The 18,780-nt window shown below is 39.6% G+C and overlaps 1 protein-coding gene across 8 annotated transcripts in view; it reads right to left on the minus strand.

Annotated features, from left to right (window-relative positions):
- The window catches only part of MAPKAP1 (MAPK associated protein 1), a 233,574-nt gene that overhangs the window by 125,383 nt on the left and 89,411 nt on the right, over window positions 1-18,780 (minus strand). For all 8 annotated transcript variants that reach the window (XM_028107692.2, XM_028107693.2, XM_028107686.2 and 5 more), the window contains one exon: window positions 1,559-1,731. In XM_028107692.2, the coding sequence (XP_027963493.1) occupies window positions 1,559-1,731 (173 nt within the window). The remainder of the gene's footprint in view (window positions 1-1,558; window positions 1,732-18,780) is intronic.

Below are 18,780 nucleotides of genomic sequence, written 5' to 3' on the forward strand. Positions count from 1 at the left end.
ACTTAGCCTCTCTAAGCTTTACTTTCCTGATCTGTAACATTATGTCACAATTCGACTCCTGACTCTGCTCATTACTAGCTGCGTAACCCTGGGCAGTCCTGCTAGTCTCTTGGTCTCAGTGCTTGCACTAAGCAATATCTTAGTTAACTCAGACACGTATAAATTCCCTAGCACTTTGGCTCCTTTCCCTGTTTTCTTGCTTCTACTTCATGCTGAAAAAAAAGGATAACACTATAGCTCAGCTTGGGCAGAGCTGCTGACTCAACCCTTCTCTGAGCCTAGGTGGTTGAAAAGGCTTGGCTGAAAAGGTTTCTACTGTGACGGGAGCAATAAATTTTATCTTTATATTCACAATTTATTCAGGCAAAGTGGAGGGCAATGTCAATAACTTGAAAGAATAATTTTATTTACTTTTTAGAAGATTTTATTTAGTTTAGAAATAGAGAGAGAGAGAGAGAACGTGAGCAGGGGGAGGGGCAGAGGGTGAGGGAGAAACAGAATCTGAAGCAGACTCCACACTGAGCCCAGAGCCTGATGTTGGGCTCAATCTCATGACCCTGCGATCATGACCTGAGCCAAAATCCAGAGTCGGACACTTAACTGACTGAGCCACCCAGGTGCCCCCAAAGAATAATTTTAAGTATGAATTTAATACACCTCAAGAAGAAAAAAACAGCAAAACAACTGACCACAGACTGGACCATTCTAAGAGAAGAAAAAGTCTCCATGAGAATCCATTCCAAAATGAAGGTCTCCACTACATTTTGCTGTATCCCAAACGCTATTGCTCAAGAGAGCACAGAAAACTAGAAGAGGATGGCATCAGATACGACATTTAAGTATGGGGGAACCAACGTGGCAAAGCACTTTCATGTTCGGGTTATGGTATACAGGCAGAGAGTCTACTTTCAAGTGCTACATTTTTAATGTAATTATTTCATCACGAACAGAGCTTAGAGAATGAGAAAAAAACTGTGCCACTGACTAATAATAAAGAAAACTGTAATTCAGACCAAAAGGAAATAGTGCAAAAACCTTAGCATCAAACAGACCAGGAGTCAAATCTTGATTCTGCCATCTCCCATCGGTGTGACCTTTAGCAAATATCAATTCTCTGATTCTGAATTTCCTCCTCTGCAGAATAAGGATCATGATGCTTACCTCACAGAGAGCCAGGAGAATTAAACGAGAAATTTGGTACATAGAGGTCAGCATTAGTGCCCAACTCATGGCAGCTGTTCAACAAATATTAGTTCCCTCCTATGGCCTCCCATGCAGCTTTTACCAGCAAGCATTTTTTTCATAAAAGGGTTTGAAAACTGCTAAAATATATTTCCTCATGTCTGGATTCACAAACTTATCAGTCTACTCTGTAAGCAGATTCTCTGAGATAAGCCTGAGACACACAGGCCCAAGATCTGGTGAGCAACCTGACCCGGATCCGTGTGGACGTCTGGTTCCCAGACTAATGCCCAGAAAGACTGACTGGGGCCAGAATGCAGCCGGGGTGGCCAGAAGACAGCCAGAAACTAGAGCAGCCAAAAAGAGGAAGAATTACTTGAGCTTCGGCTCCCGTCCTTCACTTGTGTACTGCCAGCAGATGAGTCCGATCAGGTCCTGCACCCTGGCGCTGGCCATTGTCACCACGGTCATTGGCAGCAGTCTGTCCTGGCTCGAGTGCAGGGGGAGGTAGACGTCAATCTTCTTGGTTGCTGTTGTGCCTACATGACCCTGTGGACAGAACACATGCATGAGAGTAAAGCATATAGTCATGGTCATGCAGACCCCACTTGGGCCACAATGACTGCTCACCGGCCATTTCTCATCCTTTGGCACAGACCTCCTTAAATGTCTCAAGTTTTAAGGGTTTTTTCCCTTTAATTTTCATTTTCTAATGGTCTAATAGATCCAGCTCTGCCCGCAGTAAAGTAAATGAACACTACAACCAAAATAAACAAATGAAGAGTGGTGAGCAGACCTGATGTTTGGTGTCAGGACATGTGCTTTGCTACATATTTGGTGTGGCCTTGGACAAGTCACCATTAGACCCTGACACCAACTGCTCTCCCTAAAAATTGCCACATCACTCCTTGAGACTTTGGGATAAGCTGCATGGGAAGCTGCCATACCTCGTGAGGAAGCATTCAGGCCTGCAAGCACTGGAACCAAGGGCTTGCCCTTCTCTGAGCCTAGGGGGCTAATTCCCTTATGCAGTACACCTGTTTATTTCAGTTATCTACACTGAAGCTCAAAGGTCCCTGGTCTTCCATTATTGTCCTAACTACAATACCCCCACTGCTCTATAAATCCTCATTCCCTCCCACACACTTAACCCTTCTCCCTCCTGAAACTTCCACTCGTCTCTGAATTCCTGCACTAATCAGCAAACTTCCATAAATCACTTCTTAAAAAACAAAAACAAAAACAAAAACAAAAACACTCCTTCTGCCTCTCTGTCTTAATTGAAACTTGCTGGTCATTGAAGATACCGCTTCCTCTGCTATCCAGAAGACTGTTCTGCATTTTTCTTTTTTAAACCCCAAGTCCTCAAGGCCAGGAGGTTGAATAGTTATTCTTGTCCCCACTACTTCCGAACCATTATTTCTCTTTTCTTGCAAAAATTCATGTTCCTTTGAGACCCAAGCCCTCCAACTATACTATCCTCTACCCCTACTTTTTTGTTTCTGTTATCCACCAATCTTCCAGTCATGCTTCTCCCTCACTGAGGAGTCTTCTTTCCACCCCCAGCACCTATCATTATTCTTGGCAATTCCATCTAAAGGAAAATCCATGTAATACCCAAGTATCTCAATCCCTAGACCATGTCATCCCATGTCTTTTCATCCATTCTACCTTGAATCACTTACTGCAGTGGGTATACCAGGGATCTGTACCAACTCTGAAATCTCAAATTAGAACATCTATTCACTGACTATACTTTAATACACTTTCATCTCACTTGTTCAAGTAGTCCCCCAAATTCTTCAACCCACAACTTACTGACCCACCACTACAAATGATGTCACCCTTATTTCCCAACACCACCCTCCAGATTACATGATCAACCATTGTAATCACTCCTTTGTAAATACAGTTTTAAGTCTCTCTTCCTCCATGGGACTCAACTGGCAGAATGTCAATCTTGGATGAACCCAACCCTTTGCACTCCCCAACTAAACACTGCTGGAGAAAAATCACGTAACTGCACAGACTGTTTTGACTTTAAATTCATGATGATAAACCTCAAACACTCAACATTGTATAGCACGCCTATTACATCTCCTAACCCAATCCGTACCCTATGAAAGACCACCACTGCATACATTTGCTTCTCTTCTCAAACTCATGAGCCCGCCTTGAACTCAGCTCCTATACTTTGCTCATATACTGCCAAAAGATGAGAAATATTCTTATTCTTCATTAAGAAGACCTTTCAGAAAGGAATTCTCTTATCCTCCCATAATTAAATTCACAAACTTACCTGGATTTAACCACATACACCCCCTACACTGGAGTGTCACACATCTCATTAAAGGTTAATCTCTCTACTTACGTTCTGTGTCCCTTTGGCTCTTACTTTCACAGGGACTTTAGTCCTTCACTTACTTTACCCTTCTCCTACATTATCAACCTCTTCCTCTCTTGGCTTCCATGATATACACTCTTGGTTTTTTTTCAATCCTCTCTGGTCTCTCATTCTCAGTCTCCTTTGCAGATTTCTTCACCTCTACAGTCTCTGTTTGTTAGCATTCCTTGGCCTCTAGATTGGGCTCTCTTTTGTCTTTCTGTATATTTCGTCCCTAGGTGATCTCACAGCCCCAAAGCTATAGTATAATCTATATCCTGTTGACACCCAAATCTTATCTCCATCTCAAACTTCTCCCTGGAATTCCAAATTCATACATCAAACTGTCTATAGGATAGGCAGAAAAGTGTCACACACAAGTTAAACTCAAGTTCAAATCTGAACTTTTCACTATTCCTCACTCCATCCCACCCCAAATAACAACACTCTCCCTCATTTTAGTAAATGCTACCACCACAAACCCAGCTCCTTAAATCAGTAATCTTGATTCTTCTTTTTTCCTCCTGTCTTCTACCTACTCCCTTAGTAAGTTCTAGTGTCTACTGCAAAAATATATTTCAACAGAGAAAAAATAATCTTTTCAGCAAATGGGACAACTGGATAGCCACACACAAAAGAATGAATTTAGACCCTTACCTCACATCATATACAAATATTAACTCAAAATACACCAGGATGCCTGGGTGGCTCAGTCAGTTAAGCTCCTGCCTTTGGCTGGGGTCATGATCCCAGGGTTCTGGGATCAATTCCCACATGGGGCTCCTTGCTCGGCAGGGAGCCTACTTCTCCTTCTGCCTGCTACTCCCCCTGCTTGTGCTCTCTCTCTCTCTTCTCTGACAAATAAAAAATAAAATCTTTTAAGATTTTTTTTTTTTTTTTTTTTTATTGAGAGAGAGAGAGAATGGTAGAGAGAGAGCATGAGAGGGAAGAAGGTCAGAGGGAGAAGCAGACTCCCCGCTGAGCAGGGAGCCCGATGCGGGACTCGATCCTGGGACTCCAGGATCATGACCTGAGCCGAAGGCAGTCGCTTAACCAACTGAGCCACCCAGGCGCCCAAAAATAAAATCTTTTAAAAAAATGGATCAAAGACCTAAGTTTAAGGCTAAAACTTTTAGAAGGAAATATAGGTGTAACTTCTTCATGACCTTTGATTAGGCAATGATTTCTTTAACATGACACTAAAAGCAACAAATGAAATAAACTGGACTTTTTAAAAATTGAAAACTTTTGTGCCTCAAAGGACACTATCAAGAAAATGAAAACACAAGCCACAGAATGGGAGAAAATATATGCCAATCATATATTTGACAAAAATTTAGTACCCAGAGTAATTCTTATGACTCAACAAAAAGACAATCCAATCTTTAAAGATTTATTTATTTATTTGAGAGAGAGTGAGTGAGCAGGGGGAGGGGCAAAGGGAGAGGAGGAGAGAGAATCCCAAACAGACACCCTGCAGAGTGTGGAGCCTGATAAGGGGCTCAATCTCATGACCCTGCGATCATGACCTGAGCCAAAATCAAGAGTCAGACACTTAACCCACTAAGCACCCAGGCAACACCTCCAATCTTTAAAAGGGCAAAGAACGTGAATAGATATTTCTCCAAAGAAAATATACAAATGGCCAATAAACACATGAAAAAATGTTCAACATCATTATTCATTAAGGAAATGCAAATCCAAATCATAATGAGATACCACTTCGCAATCACTAGGATGGTAATAATTTTTTTTAATAGAAAAGAAAGATTAGCAAGGATATGGAGATGTTAGAACCCTCATACATTGTTGAAGATGTAAAATGATGCAGTCATTATGGAAAAACAGTTTGTCAGTTTCTCAAAACTTAAACATAGAGTTACCATATGACTCAGCAATTCCATTCCTAGGTGTACTCAAAGGGAACTGAAAATGTGTACATAAGTGTACACAGCAGCATTATTCATAATGACCAAAGAATGGAAACAATCCAGATGTCCATCAACTGAAAGGCAAAATGCATATAATGGAGTATTACTCAGCCATAAAAAGGAATGAAGTACTGACATGCTACAACATGGATGAAGCTTGAAAACATTATGCTAAGAGAAGGAAGCCAGGCATAAAAGAAGGAAGCCATTTCATAAATGTGAACCCAGTTATATGAAATATCCAGAATAGGCAAATCTATAGAAATAAAAAGACTACTGGTTGCCAGGATATGGGGAGGGGGTACAGGGAATTGAGAAGTATGAAGTTTCTTTTTGGGCTGATGGAATTGTTCTGGAGTTAGATAGTGGTGATAGCTGTATAACATTGTGAATATACTGAAAACCACAAAATTATACACTTTAAGATCATTAAAACAGTAAATTCTATGTGAGTTTTAACTCAATTTTCAAAATTAAAAAATATGTATATCAAAACCATCCCACTTCTCTGCATCTCTACTGCCACCAAAATACCATGAAATTTCATCTGGACTGTTCTAATAGATTCCTGACCTCCTATACTCTTGCCTACTTCAATTTGTTCTTGAAACACAAGCTTAGATTTTTTTTTAACTCAAATTTGATATTACACCTCTGCTTAAATTCCTTCAATGAGTGGTTCCATGATACTTTGAATAAAATCCAAATTTCCTGCAGTGTCCAACAAAGCACTGCATGATCTGACCCCTGCCTAACTCTCCAACATCATTTACTGCTGCTCCCCGGCCTGCTTATCATAGTTCAGCTACACTGGCCTTCTAGAAGTGCCCTGAATGTGTTGTGTGTACCTGTTTCTCCCACTTTCAAGAACACAGCAAGTGCTATTCACTACATCTAGAAGGCTCTTTCTTATGATCTTTGCATCCTCTAAAGTATGGCTCTGGGCAGGTTACTTCATCTCTCTGTTCTTCCATTGCCTCATATGTAAAATGATAATAATAGGACCTACCTATCAGAGTACTCTTGTGAGGATTATTAATTACTAATATTGTTATTATTGAAGGCTCAGCCCACGACACCTCCTCAGAGAAGCCTTCACTGATAATCCTGTAGAAAGAAGCCCCTTCCATAGTTACTCTCTTACACATAACCTGTTCATTTCCTTTATAGCACCTAACAGTTTGATATTATGTATTTATTTATGTACACCTTCAGCCTATGCCTTCCTCACTGGCCTCTGACCTTCCAAGAGAGCAGCCATAATAATGCCTGCTTTGTTTACTTCTCTATACACAATGGCTAACACTGTGCCTGGTGCACAGACAATTCTCCAAAAAAATCTGTTGAACTACAGAATGAATGCATGGATGACTCAAAATGCCTACCAGGACAACATGGCAATAACTCAATAATGTTAGTTTCCCCCACCCATCCATCTTCCTCTACGGGTCTGTTTCCTGGTAGTGGATGGAGATGGAGGTACTTGAGCAAAGTGGTTCCATCTTTAACACTCTAACTCTAGGATAGAAAAAAAAAAAAGATCAGAACTAGGGTAAGGAAATACAAAGAATCAGTTTTTTTAACTTTAGAGAAATTTCACTTCGCATATGACCCAGAATCTAATATTAGATTCACTGACTTTTTTTTAGTCTTGCCTGCCATAAAACAAATAATTAAAAAGAATTCTCTTACAATAATGCTCTCTCTCTCACTCATGCATGCACACAGATACATGCATACACACCCATGCATGTTTTTCAGCTGGGAAATAGTAATTCCAATAGCTAGCTGTCTCTAAATAGCAAGTGTTTTGACCTTGTCAGTCAGTCAAAGGGTTAAAATTAAAAAAAAGCTTTCTAAAGTGGGTTTATTGCCCTCTTACCACTCTCTTCTCAACCTCCTTTTCAGACCCAGCCAATCTGGTTTATTCCTCCCTTTCCTTCTGAAGAACTGGAGCTGAGGGGCTATAGGAATCACAATGAGAAATATGAATGTATTTCACAAACTGTAAAGTGCCTTAGAAATGCAGAGCAATGTGCCAGAAAGAGCCTAAGTTTTCAAATCAGACTCATTTCTCAGGCCAATCACACAGTCACATGACAAAGATGGATGCTGTAAGGAACCCTAATAATAATATTTATTATAACAAGAGCCAGCATTTATTAAGAGCTGTTAAATAAGCCCTGGTAAATGTTTGTGTAAATTACCTCATTTAATTCTCACAATCACTATATGAGGCAGAATTCTATCATTACCCTAATATTATACATGAGAAAACTAAGGCTTATAAGGCTATAGTCATCTGCTCAAGCTCCCACAACCAAAGTGGAAGAGCAGAGCTCAAACTCATGTCTGACTCAAAAGCCCCTACTTTAAACACCAATGACTTCTTTCTCTGAAGTTCTTTTAAATGTAATCAATCTCTACTCTCCAAGACCTGAATCCCTCCCTCCCACCCTGACCTCGTCAAACACATCAAAAGCACTGCCTAAAGCAGTCTCCTACAAAAGGAGTGAATTCTGAAGAGCTGACCAAGGAGAAGTATTAGGGGACCAAGACTCTAGAGAACTTTGCCATTGTCAGCTGACTGCACGGCAGACAGTTACATGGTGCTCCTATGAATTCCTTTATCCTCTTTATTGAGATAGCAAGTGTGGGGAAATAGCAAGTGTGGGGAAAACTATGAGAATAAATATGGTACTTATTAAATGAATGAAGCACTTTATCTTTTTAATCTTCTAATTCCATCTTGAGGCACTGATGATGGGAAAAAGTGCCTTGGACAAGCCCTGAAATTATGTATTTTTTAATAAGGAACCTCTTCTGAAAAAACTCAAGGTGGTGGCAGTTAGCTCTACCTAATAGTCCCTGTGCTGCAATATTTAGAGGGAACCATCTAAAACATAAAACAATCCATCAACATAATAGAAAGTAATTAACGTATAAAAAAAAAGTGACCAAAGGATTAAAAGTATTCATCACACATCAAGGCAAGCAATATTCCAAAGACCCAACATCTATTAAAAAGCAACTAGCAATAAACAAAGATCGTATCATACAGTTTTACTGCATGGCAATTTATGTGTTCCACAATATGGAATTGGAGAAACAGAGGCATAATTAGAGCACAAAGAAGTGGTCAACACAGAAATAGGGAAAATGGGTTAGCGCCATCTTTCTCAGTCACCCATGCATGGAATGAACACCCACTGAAACACCATGCTGGACTCTGAAGACAAAATCAAGTGAGATTCAATGCAGATAGACCCTCATCAAACTCACAGTCTGCTGAAGGGTCTACATTGTACTATGTGATAAAAGCTTTAAGAGGGGGAAAGTACAGGCTGTCATGAGAGCTCAGAAGCAACTCAGACTAAAAGGGGTTGGCAAAGGCCTAGATTAAAAAAAAAATACCCTTCCATTCAACAGAATCATTAACCTAAGGAAAAGATACCATACCAATACACAAAAAATGAACAGGAGTTGTCTCTGAGACATGGGATTGAGTGATTTTAATTTTCTACTTTATATTTTTTTGCATTTTCTATGATGAGCATATACTACTTTTACAATCAGAAACAAAATAGTAAATGTTACAATTATAAACAAAAAAGGATATAGAAAGAACCACCATACAGGGCTTAAGAGTTTTAGGTGAGAGAAAGAGAGGATCAGTTTTCAAAATGTAGCCTATGTTAAGTCATCTGGCAAAATTTATTAAGAACACACTATGTGCCAGGTGCTGTGACAGGCTGTTGGAAAAAATAAGTTGAAAATATAACTCAGACACCTTCCTATGGCAGGCTAAATAATTTTTATTTTAAAAAAATAATAAGGGGCGCCTAGATGGCTCAGGTTGTGATCCCAGGGTCCTGAGATCAAGCCCTGTATCGGACTTCCTGCTCTGCGGGAAGCCTGCTTCTCCCTCTCCCACTCCCCCTGTTTGTGTTCCCTCTCTCACTGTGTCTCTCTCTGTCAAATAAATAAACAAAATCTTTAAAAAATAATAATAATAAAAAGTAAGAAACCTACAATGAGCTGACAAATTTGGAGCTGAACAACACTCTCCAGAGCAGCCTCTAAATCAAGGAATGCCCCCAATTCAGGTTTCAGAACAAAAAGAAAAGTACTCCCTGTAGCAAAACGATTCCTCGACACAAATGCAATTCATGAAGACCAACCAGACTCCAGAGTTCATGTCTCATGGCCTCTGCGTGACTTGATGGCTCCGCAAATGCGGGCCAGAGTCTCAAGCTCAACATGTCCAAGGCCGATTTTCTTCATCAGCTTGTCTCTTATTCCATGTTCCATCTCAGTTAGGGCTTTCCTCACCCACCCTGTCACTCAGGCTAGGGACCTTACTTAACTCCTCTGTCTCATCAGCCTCCAACTGCCTCTGAAATGTCTCTCAAATCCTTCCCAAACCTCAGCAGCACAGCCCTAGTGCAAGCTTCATCAGGCCTCAGTGAGACCACTGCATGCAGCAATCTCCCAACTATCTCCCTGTCTCTCAAATCTCTTCTCTCTTCCAAACTTGTTATCTCCCTCCATCGATCAATGTGGGTTGACTCAAATCACTGGCCCAGGCCAGTCACCAACTCAGAAAAAAGTATATAATATCTCTCCCCAGTGTCAGCATGCCTGTTTCTTAGCAGGGCATTTAGCACCCATCCCATTCTGGTCCCAGTGTATCATTGCTAGAGCAGACTGAATGGTAGTTAAGAGCACAAGACTTGGGGTCAGCCAGATCCAGGTTTGAATCCTACCTCTGCCACTTCCTTAGCCTCCTGACTTTAGACATCAGGCAAGTAACTACACCTCTCAGAACCTCTAATTCCTTACTTGGAAAAGCAAATAAGATGTATATAGAATGCCTGGCACATAGTCACTGAGCAAGAAATGTACCCCTTCTTCTGTCAATTTCAAATGTCTCTCTTCCAAGAAGGTAGAAGTCCAAATTCCCTCTGCTTTGTTCCCTAGAAGTTTAACTTGCACAGCCTTATGGTTTTAGTTTTTCTCTACCTACCCTCACCACCTCCTTCCCACCTTCTCATGCAAGTGTGAGTTATGCAAAGGGAAAAGCTGTGCCTCACTCATTTTGCATTCTCCTACGGTGTAGAATGTAGTAGGGGTATGGCATTAGCTTAATTAGCTTATTGAAGGATTCCTTAGAGTATCTTTCATAATGGACCCACCAGACCTAAAGACCTACCACTTCTCTCCTGCCCCAGGTAAACTGGCTATACCTCTTCTACTTCCCAGATCTTGTTCTTTAGGAATCCCCTTTCTTCTCTAAAACATATTCAGCACCTAATAACAAGCCTGACATATAGTAGTTACTTATACATACTGATGGAATAAATGATTAGTATTCTTTCAACACATGATTTTAAATACCTGCACATTATAGCATACAGAGGTACTATCAACCCATCCCCCCACTGCTAAATATGGACATTGTTTCTAATATTTCACTACTATAAATAACATTCCCATAAACATTCTCTTATATAAATGTTTGTGCACATATTCCTCAGAGTAGATCACTGGGTCAAAGAGTATGAATGTTTTGGGGCTTGCGATACATACTGATCAGTCTTTTGAAAACCATCTTTATGGCAATCATGAAACAGCAATATTATGAACCACAGATCATCCAATTAATAAGTAGTTCATAAAATGAAAAAGCTTAAAAATTTAAAATAACTTCAGTATATAGAATGTGAATTGATACAGAATTGAAATATATAGAATTTGGACATGATGATGAATTAAAACATTATATCTATAACCAGGTTTTCCCCATCTGATCTCATTAATTGAAATAGCATACAATTTGCTACCTATCATAAAATTAATTTCAAAATTATGCACCTGATAGTTTCCAAAACAGGGAAAGCAAGAAGAACAGACAGTATTCAGTTCAAAATAATCTTGAATTAAGAAACATCCATATAAAGTGAATTAGCTGGGGGCACCTGGTGGCTCAGTCAGTTGAGCGTCTGACTCTAGATTTTGACTCAGGTCATGATCTCAGGGTTGTGAGATCAAGCCCCAGTGTTGGGCTCTGTGCTCAGTGTGGCGTCTGCTTGAGATTCCTCCTCTCCCTCTGCCCCTCCCTGCTGCTCCTGCTCTCTCTCTCTCTCTCAATAAATACATAACTAATTAATTAATTAAAATCTAAAAAAAAAAGTGAGCTGAATTAAGTCTCAAGGACAGAAGGTTCAGTTAGCAGCAATACTTAACATCAAGGCTTGTCAATAATAAACAATATCAGATCTCAAAACTGTTGCTAAGTGTTCAATTTCTCTATCAAGGGAAAGAAACAGAAAGGATAGACAGCTTGGCTTCTGCAATTAAAGAGACAAAAAGCAGGCAACATTATTCCATTAGTCACAACTGCACAAGCAGATCATTATATGCAATTTTAATGCAGAAATAAATATATCAGTGTATGCAGACAATGTAATGATGCAAATTGATAAAAGGGTTATTTGTAGCCTTCAAAAGTTAAAACTCTCTTAAAGGAATGGCTGCAGTCCCATTTCACCAGTATCTTCCTCCCTAACTCCCACAGCAAGGATCAAAGGATGCCATATTCTACCAATTTATGGCCTAGTCTTTATTTTATTATTTATTATTATTTTTTAAGTAGGCTCCATGCCCAGTGTAGAGCTATAGTCTAGTCTTTAAAAATATGGTATCCACACTTCGTACAGAGGTCTGAAATCATCATTACCCTGATGATGATTAAGGGACTTTGTTTGTTCAGAGTAATGATTTTGAACAAAATCTGGCCTATAGTCTAAGCCAGGTTTAACTGGCTATGAGAAATAAAGAAGGTGTACATGGGGAGGGGGGAAAAAACGAACCCAAACACCAGACGGTAGCATTTTACTATCAATAAAATGCTGGCTTTATGGGCTCAGAGAAAGAACTCACTTTTTCACATTCAAAATGGTAGCATTGAACTTATGAATAGATTTTGTATAAAATTCTATGACAAATCTATTCAGAGCTAGGGGCTTGGCTATGTAGTGCTATCTTAACCCTCAATAAATCTGGAATGTTTAAAGGCTATTAAATTAACATTTCCCTCATCTGGCACCTGTAGTCAGGTTAATTTGTCAAAAACATTTCTACAGTTTGTCACTGGACACTGTATTTTCTGACAAGTTAAGTTTAAAATAAAATTGACAAAATCTCATTAATTTCTTCTGAATCACCAACCTTGGTTCCATTAAGCTTTTATTATTAGGAATGTCAACTGTCACTCTTTCTTTAACAAGGTCAAGTTCTGATGTGGGTACTTCCAGGATCCTTATTATATTAATAGGAGCTAGTAAAGCAGTGCAGTGTGGTGGTTAAAAGCATTAAGTTGTGTAGTCAGAAAGACCTGGGTTCAATTCTCAGCAATGTCATTTATAGTGTGTCCTTGGGCAATTTTATTTAACCTCTCTGAGTCACTATTTCCACACAGAAATAGATTATAAAAGTTCCTCCTCATGGAGTTGTTGAAAGGATTCCATGATATACTGTGCATATTAAAAGCACTTACCACTGTGTCTAGTCCATACTGAATGCTCAAGAAATGTTGGCTGTTTATTAGGTTTCCTTCCCCCACCCTGCTTTTACATTCACAGACTTAAAAAACAAACACTTTATTGCCACTCATAGACTTTTAAAATGGCAAGGAATTTTTAAGACTTGTCCCCTCTAAAACATTTTCACCAAATGGCTGATCTACAACCTCTCCCGAATACCTTTACTGATGAAGTCCTGCCACCTTCAGAGGCGATGCTTTGCTTCATTCAGTCTCTAGGCAAACAGTTTTGATGGCTGAAACATGTTTCCGTCTACTGAGGTACACTCTGCAGATTTTACCCACTGATCTTAGTTCTAGCCCTCAGGACACTGAAACTAATCTACCTCCACTTCCACAGACACCCTTCATGTATCTGAGAGCCTCAAACAAAATAACTTCATTACTAAGTACCATGGAATGAGCCAGACTATTACTATAACACAGCATAGAAAATATCACTTCCATTGGTTTTTCTTAGGCTAGTGATTTTCATAATTTTTCTTTCGACAGCATCTATGGCAAATGTAAATCTATAGTCCTGGACCCAAAACAGGAAAGGGGGTTGTTGCTCTCAGGAAAGGTTTTCTCTATTAAAAATAAATCCTCCAAATTTTGATGCACTGACAGGGCCTTCTTCCACTTTTGAAAAAAATAAAATGCCTACAGCTCTTGGTTTAAACAATCTGTTATCAAGTGAAATTTGAGTAATAGCCTTGAATAATTCTTTTGTTTCAAGAAATCAGCTTGTTCAAATACAGGTAAGACATTTTACAAAATGGGGAGGGGGGAGGATGAAGGTAAAAAATGAAAGCCTACCCATAAACTGCATCAGGAATAACAACCAAAGTCTTATATTCAGAAAGCAGTTCCTGATACTGTCGGTTTTTACCGTGGTGGGTTATATTTGCTCGGTAACTCTTTGCAGAGTCTACAGAACTGGTCTGGACCATGGCCCTGCCAGCCTTGAGCTGTGCAAACCTGGGCAAGCCCATAACCTCTCTGAAAGTCAATTTCCTTAGCCATAAAACAGAAATGAGAATGGTAGGGTGTATAAAGTAAAAATAAAGCATGTGAACTGCAAACTGTTATACAGATGTCAGTTATTCATTATTGTTACCCAAGTTGTTAATCAGACCAGGCAGATCTTTAGATAAATCGTCCCTTCAAATAAACATAAAACTGAGAAGCAGAGGCAATAGGGAAAGGTCTCTATCTCAGTCATTAAGAGAGAGAAGCCATTGCACCCTCTTCTCATCTAGCCTGGGGATGGTTACAGCACATACCAGAAGGTGCTCTCACACAAGTACAATCCAGCCATCTTAAAGCATAATGGAATGTAAAGTGTCCACTTTGAATTTTCATAGCCATTGTGGGATTCTTTAGATCATTAATGTTACACAGCACTTTGCATTTAATTATACAAACAATGGCTTCTATAATGATGATAATATCAGGGAAAAGTAATTTGCACGAACTAAGCCCCATCACCTAGGGTAAGTATAGGGACCTCTTCATTATTAAATCATTTATATAATAAAATCAATATGCTTTAAAAGTAAAAATAGGTTTTTTAAAACCATAAAGAAGAGTTACATGTTTTAAACTCTATCAATTACCATAATATAATGAGTCTTTTTAAGATTTAATATCAACTTTTAAAATTAAAACTCAATGGAGAATGTATACTTGGCTCCATTACTAGATGATGTATCTCTAGAAAAGGTTACAGTACAGCTATAATCATTCTCCTAAATTATATGGAAAATTTGGTACAACCCTCCACTACGCCCAAGGACAATTTGATTCCTGAGATAGTGAAGTATTTTGAGAATATAAAATTGTGTAAATATTGAAGGTCATAATTCAGGTGCATATATCCTATTCATTTCTTGTAGGGCTTTAGTTGATTAAATATTACCAAATATTAAATGTCAATATACACCTTAAAAATTTTATTCTGTGTCCTTAATTCTGAACAGTTTTTAAAAAACCCACAAATTTCTACACAGTAGTATGTTCATAACTAAGTGTTTTATCACTTTAAGATTCAATATTTCTTAATGATAGAATTCAAAGATTTTACTGAATCATTATTTAGTAAGTCATAAAAACCTCTTAAAATTAATCTTTCATGCACATCTAGCTTATCCAAAGTTAGAATTTAATTAGATGGCCTTGCCACAAATGGGCTTACTACTTTATTTGTTCAATCAGTATATGTCTCTTCAGTAATTATAATTAATTCAAATCCCTGACGCACCTCCTAGCAAACAATGTAAAAACATCAGACAAAATGGAAATAAATAGCTTTGCATTTCTCCAATTACGACATTCACTTTCATCCTCAAAATGCACATGTGAAATAACTGGGATAGGTGTTATTCTATATAGGAAAAGGCCACACAAAGAACCTATACCTCTGGTGACAAAGAAAGATGCTTGTCTGCAGCAGAAAATATATTATGTTTTTGACATTATGAAAATGATACAATGGCAAAGAGCCATTTGAGAAAGTTTGGTTTTAACAGTTTGCAAATACATGTTGAAATACAAACAGCAGCAAGAAAAAGAAGAGCTAAATTATTATTTATCTACATCTTTTTTTTTAAAGATTTTATTTATTTATTTGACAGAGAGAGACAGTGAGAGAGGGAACACAAGCAGGGGGAGTGGGAGAGGGAGAAGCAGGCTTCCCGCAGAGCAGGGAGCCCGATGCGGGGCTCGATCCCAGGACCCTGGGATCATGACCTGAGCTGAAGGCAGATGCTTAACGACTGACCCACTCAGGTGCCCCAATTATTATGTATCTAGAACAACACTTCCTGTGGGAAAGAATCACTTCTAACTATATACAAAATTTACAATTGAGAAGCAGCCCAAAAAGTCTGTCAGGCCTTTATCCCACATGTCCCTCAGATACAATGAAAGGAAAAGTGGTGGCAGAAAACTTCATTTTTATTCATTCATTCATTCATTCATTCATTCATTCATTCATTTATTTTTGGAGAGAGGGAAGGAGACAGAGAGAGTGAGAGTGCGAGCAGGGGGAGGGTCAGAGGAGGGAGAGAGAATCTTAGGCAAGCTCCATGCTGAGCGTGGAGCCTGACATGAGGCTCGATCTCACAGCCCTGAGACCATGACCTGAGCCAAACTCAAGAGTTGGATGCTTAACTGACTGAGCCACCCAAGCACCCCCCCCCCCGAAAACTTTATTTTTAAAACCGAGAGGACAACAGGATCCACTGGATAAAACTGTCAGCACTGAGTAGTTTAAAAAATAAAAGCCCTCTCTGAGTCACACTGCTCGCAATTAGGTAATCAGCCTAGCCATACGAAGGAAAGCTAGCCAGCTACAGAGTGGACAGCCTTAGTGGGAGGTGGGACTAGGCATGAAGACCCCATTCCTCTGAACGCAGCCCCTTGTGCTGGCCACCACAGTGCTCTCTGCAAAGGGCAGGTCACAAGTACTGCCTGCCATTTGTTGGGACACCTACCAGGGTCCAAGTACTTTTCATACATTATCTAATTTAATGTGCCCAATAGTCCTATGAGGGTTGCTCACTCCCTTTTAAAGCTGAAGAATGAGAGATTCATGAAGTAGGCTGCTGCAAATCCCTCAACAAGTGGGGAACATCATGCTAACCTCGGTCTGTTCAACTCTAAAACCTTACCCCCTTGCTGAATTTTGTCCCAAAGAACTCTGGGACAGGCCCAGGTTATTTAGGGAAAGTCACAATGACTACTGGTTCATGTTGCAGCCACTGTTTCAGAACTGGGAGTCCTGGACGGTGGATCGGAAACAGCCTTCTGGCTGAGACCCACACGGAAGGTCTGAGCCACTCCTCCTGCTGCCCTGCCTGTCACATGCACATGATGCTCTGCAGAGACCACTGCTACTACAGAGGGACACTAGGGTACCTGCTTCCAGGAGCAGTTACCTCTTGTATATACAGGCAAAAGGCAGAAACTATTTTGGATTTCCTTGCCTTTGGGCTCATACAAGGGGCTCCATAAATCCTCACTGGCTATGTTTCAGAGGTAAAACACATGGCAACACTAGATCCACAAAGAGAAGACAGAACCCTCTGCTCCAGTTTTCAAAAAGCAGTGGTCAAGTACCAAGTGAGGAGCCCCAGAGAATCCTTACTCCTGGATTAAAAGTCTTATCAGTAATTGTGAGGTGTATCTATTACTAAATGTGGCTACCCAGGTGGCAGTACCCAAATGTGCTCTGATGATGACAAAGGAGGGAAATAACAATGCGGTCCTTGGAGAGCCGGGCAAGCAGCGTATGACATCAACATGGCATCGAGCTCCAACACAAGCAAAAGGTCTGATGAGACAAAGGCTAATCTCAGGTTGCAATTCTCTGTGGAAATGGGCAGCCCAAGACCTGCTCACTTGCAGAAACTGACAAGGCACTCGGGTACCTGGGTCTCCTGGGTTTCTCCTCAGCCCCCTGGCATTATTTCCCTTGTGTTCATCCTGAGTCTTAGTCTAATCTCCTCTGAGGTCCTAACTAAACCAGACATAGGGAGAGTCGGGATTTTATCTTATTAAAATAGATATGGCTAATTTGTCTTTTCAAATTCATTTTAAATTAAATTGGATTTCCTCGGAAGGCTGGTAGGTCAGTTCCCCTGCTGTGAATGCAGGACAAAGGTTAATTGCACGCCCTTCACCAGCTCTTCTGCTCTCCTGGGCAGGCTCTGATAACCTGCCCCCGAGAGGTGGGGAAGGCTTTGGTTTATTGGGTGATAATGTTGCCATTAAAGCCATTTACCATTATGCCAAGAAACATTTTATTTTTTTTTAACTAAATAACAAGATATGATAGCAATAACAAGAATGGAATGCAATTATGTTACCAACTGATGGTTACTTATTCTCACGCACAAAACCCAGAGAATAGGACTTAACCTATTTGCTTCCCTAAAAGGCCCCAATACATGCAAAAGTACACGCCCTCCCTACAACAAACTGTTTTCTGGTTCCAGTGTAAAATTCCATTAACATTTTCACTTAATTTATCTTATTTAAACTGTCTATGTTCATGAGACTTTAACCCAGTAATTCCCTGTTATACAAAGCATAACAAAGTATGAATATTTAAATACAATGTAAATAAAACACTTTATCAATTATATTTTTGTATTCTAAATTAGTGACTTCACTTAGCATGTCTGCCTTGCACAGCACCACACTATTTTTCAATTAAAGGTCCAGATGTTTCAAAGGCTCCAGTAGGCAACAGCAGTTATGAGAAATGCTTTATCTGCATTGTAATCATCACCACCACATCAGCTCCAGGCTGCATTAACATGCTCATGTTTTATTCGAGCTCCCTTTCTAACAGAGCAGGTAATTATACAACACAGCAGAGAAACACAAGCCTAAGAGCTGGACAATTTCTGTACAAGCACCCACCTGAGCAACACATTTTCATACATAATCTTAAAATTTGGGGGGGGGGCTGCTTATTAGAAACAGTGACCATTCAGAATAATTTTTTAAAAATAAGAGTGAATCACACATACCAAATTCGGCCTCAAATTCTCTCAAAGTGTAGGATACCTTGCACAGACACATTTATGTATACTGAAAACCAACTGGAAGTTTGTGTGTATAAAAACCACTATCATTTGTTACAATCTAAATCATTTCTACTCATTTTTAATGCCAGTGTTATCTCTTAAACA

The sequence above is a fragment of the Eumetopias jubatus genome, unplaced genomic scaffold (genome assembly GCF_037043125.1).
Source record: "Eumetopias jubatus isolate StellerSeaLion01/CBP00866 unplaced genomic scaffold, mEumJub1_p1.0 scaffold_15, whole genome shotgun sequence".
Lineage (NCBI taxonomy): Eukaryota > Metazoa > Chordata > Mammalia > Carnivora > Otariidae > Eumetopias > Eumetopias jubatus.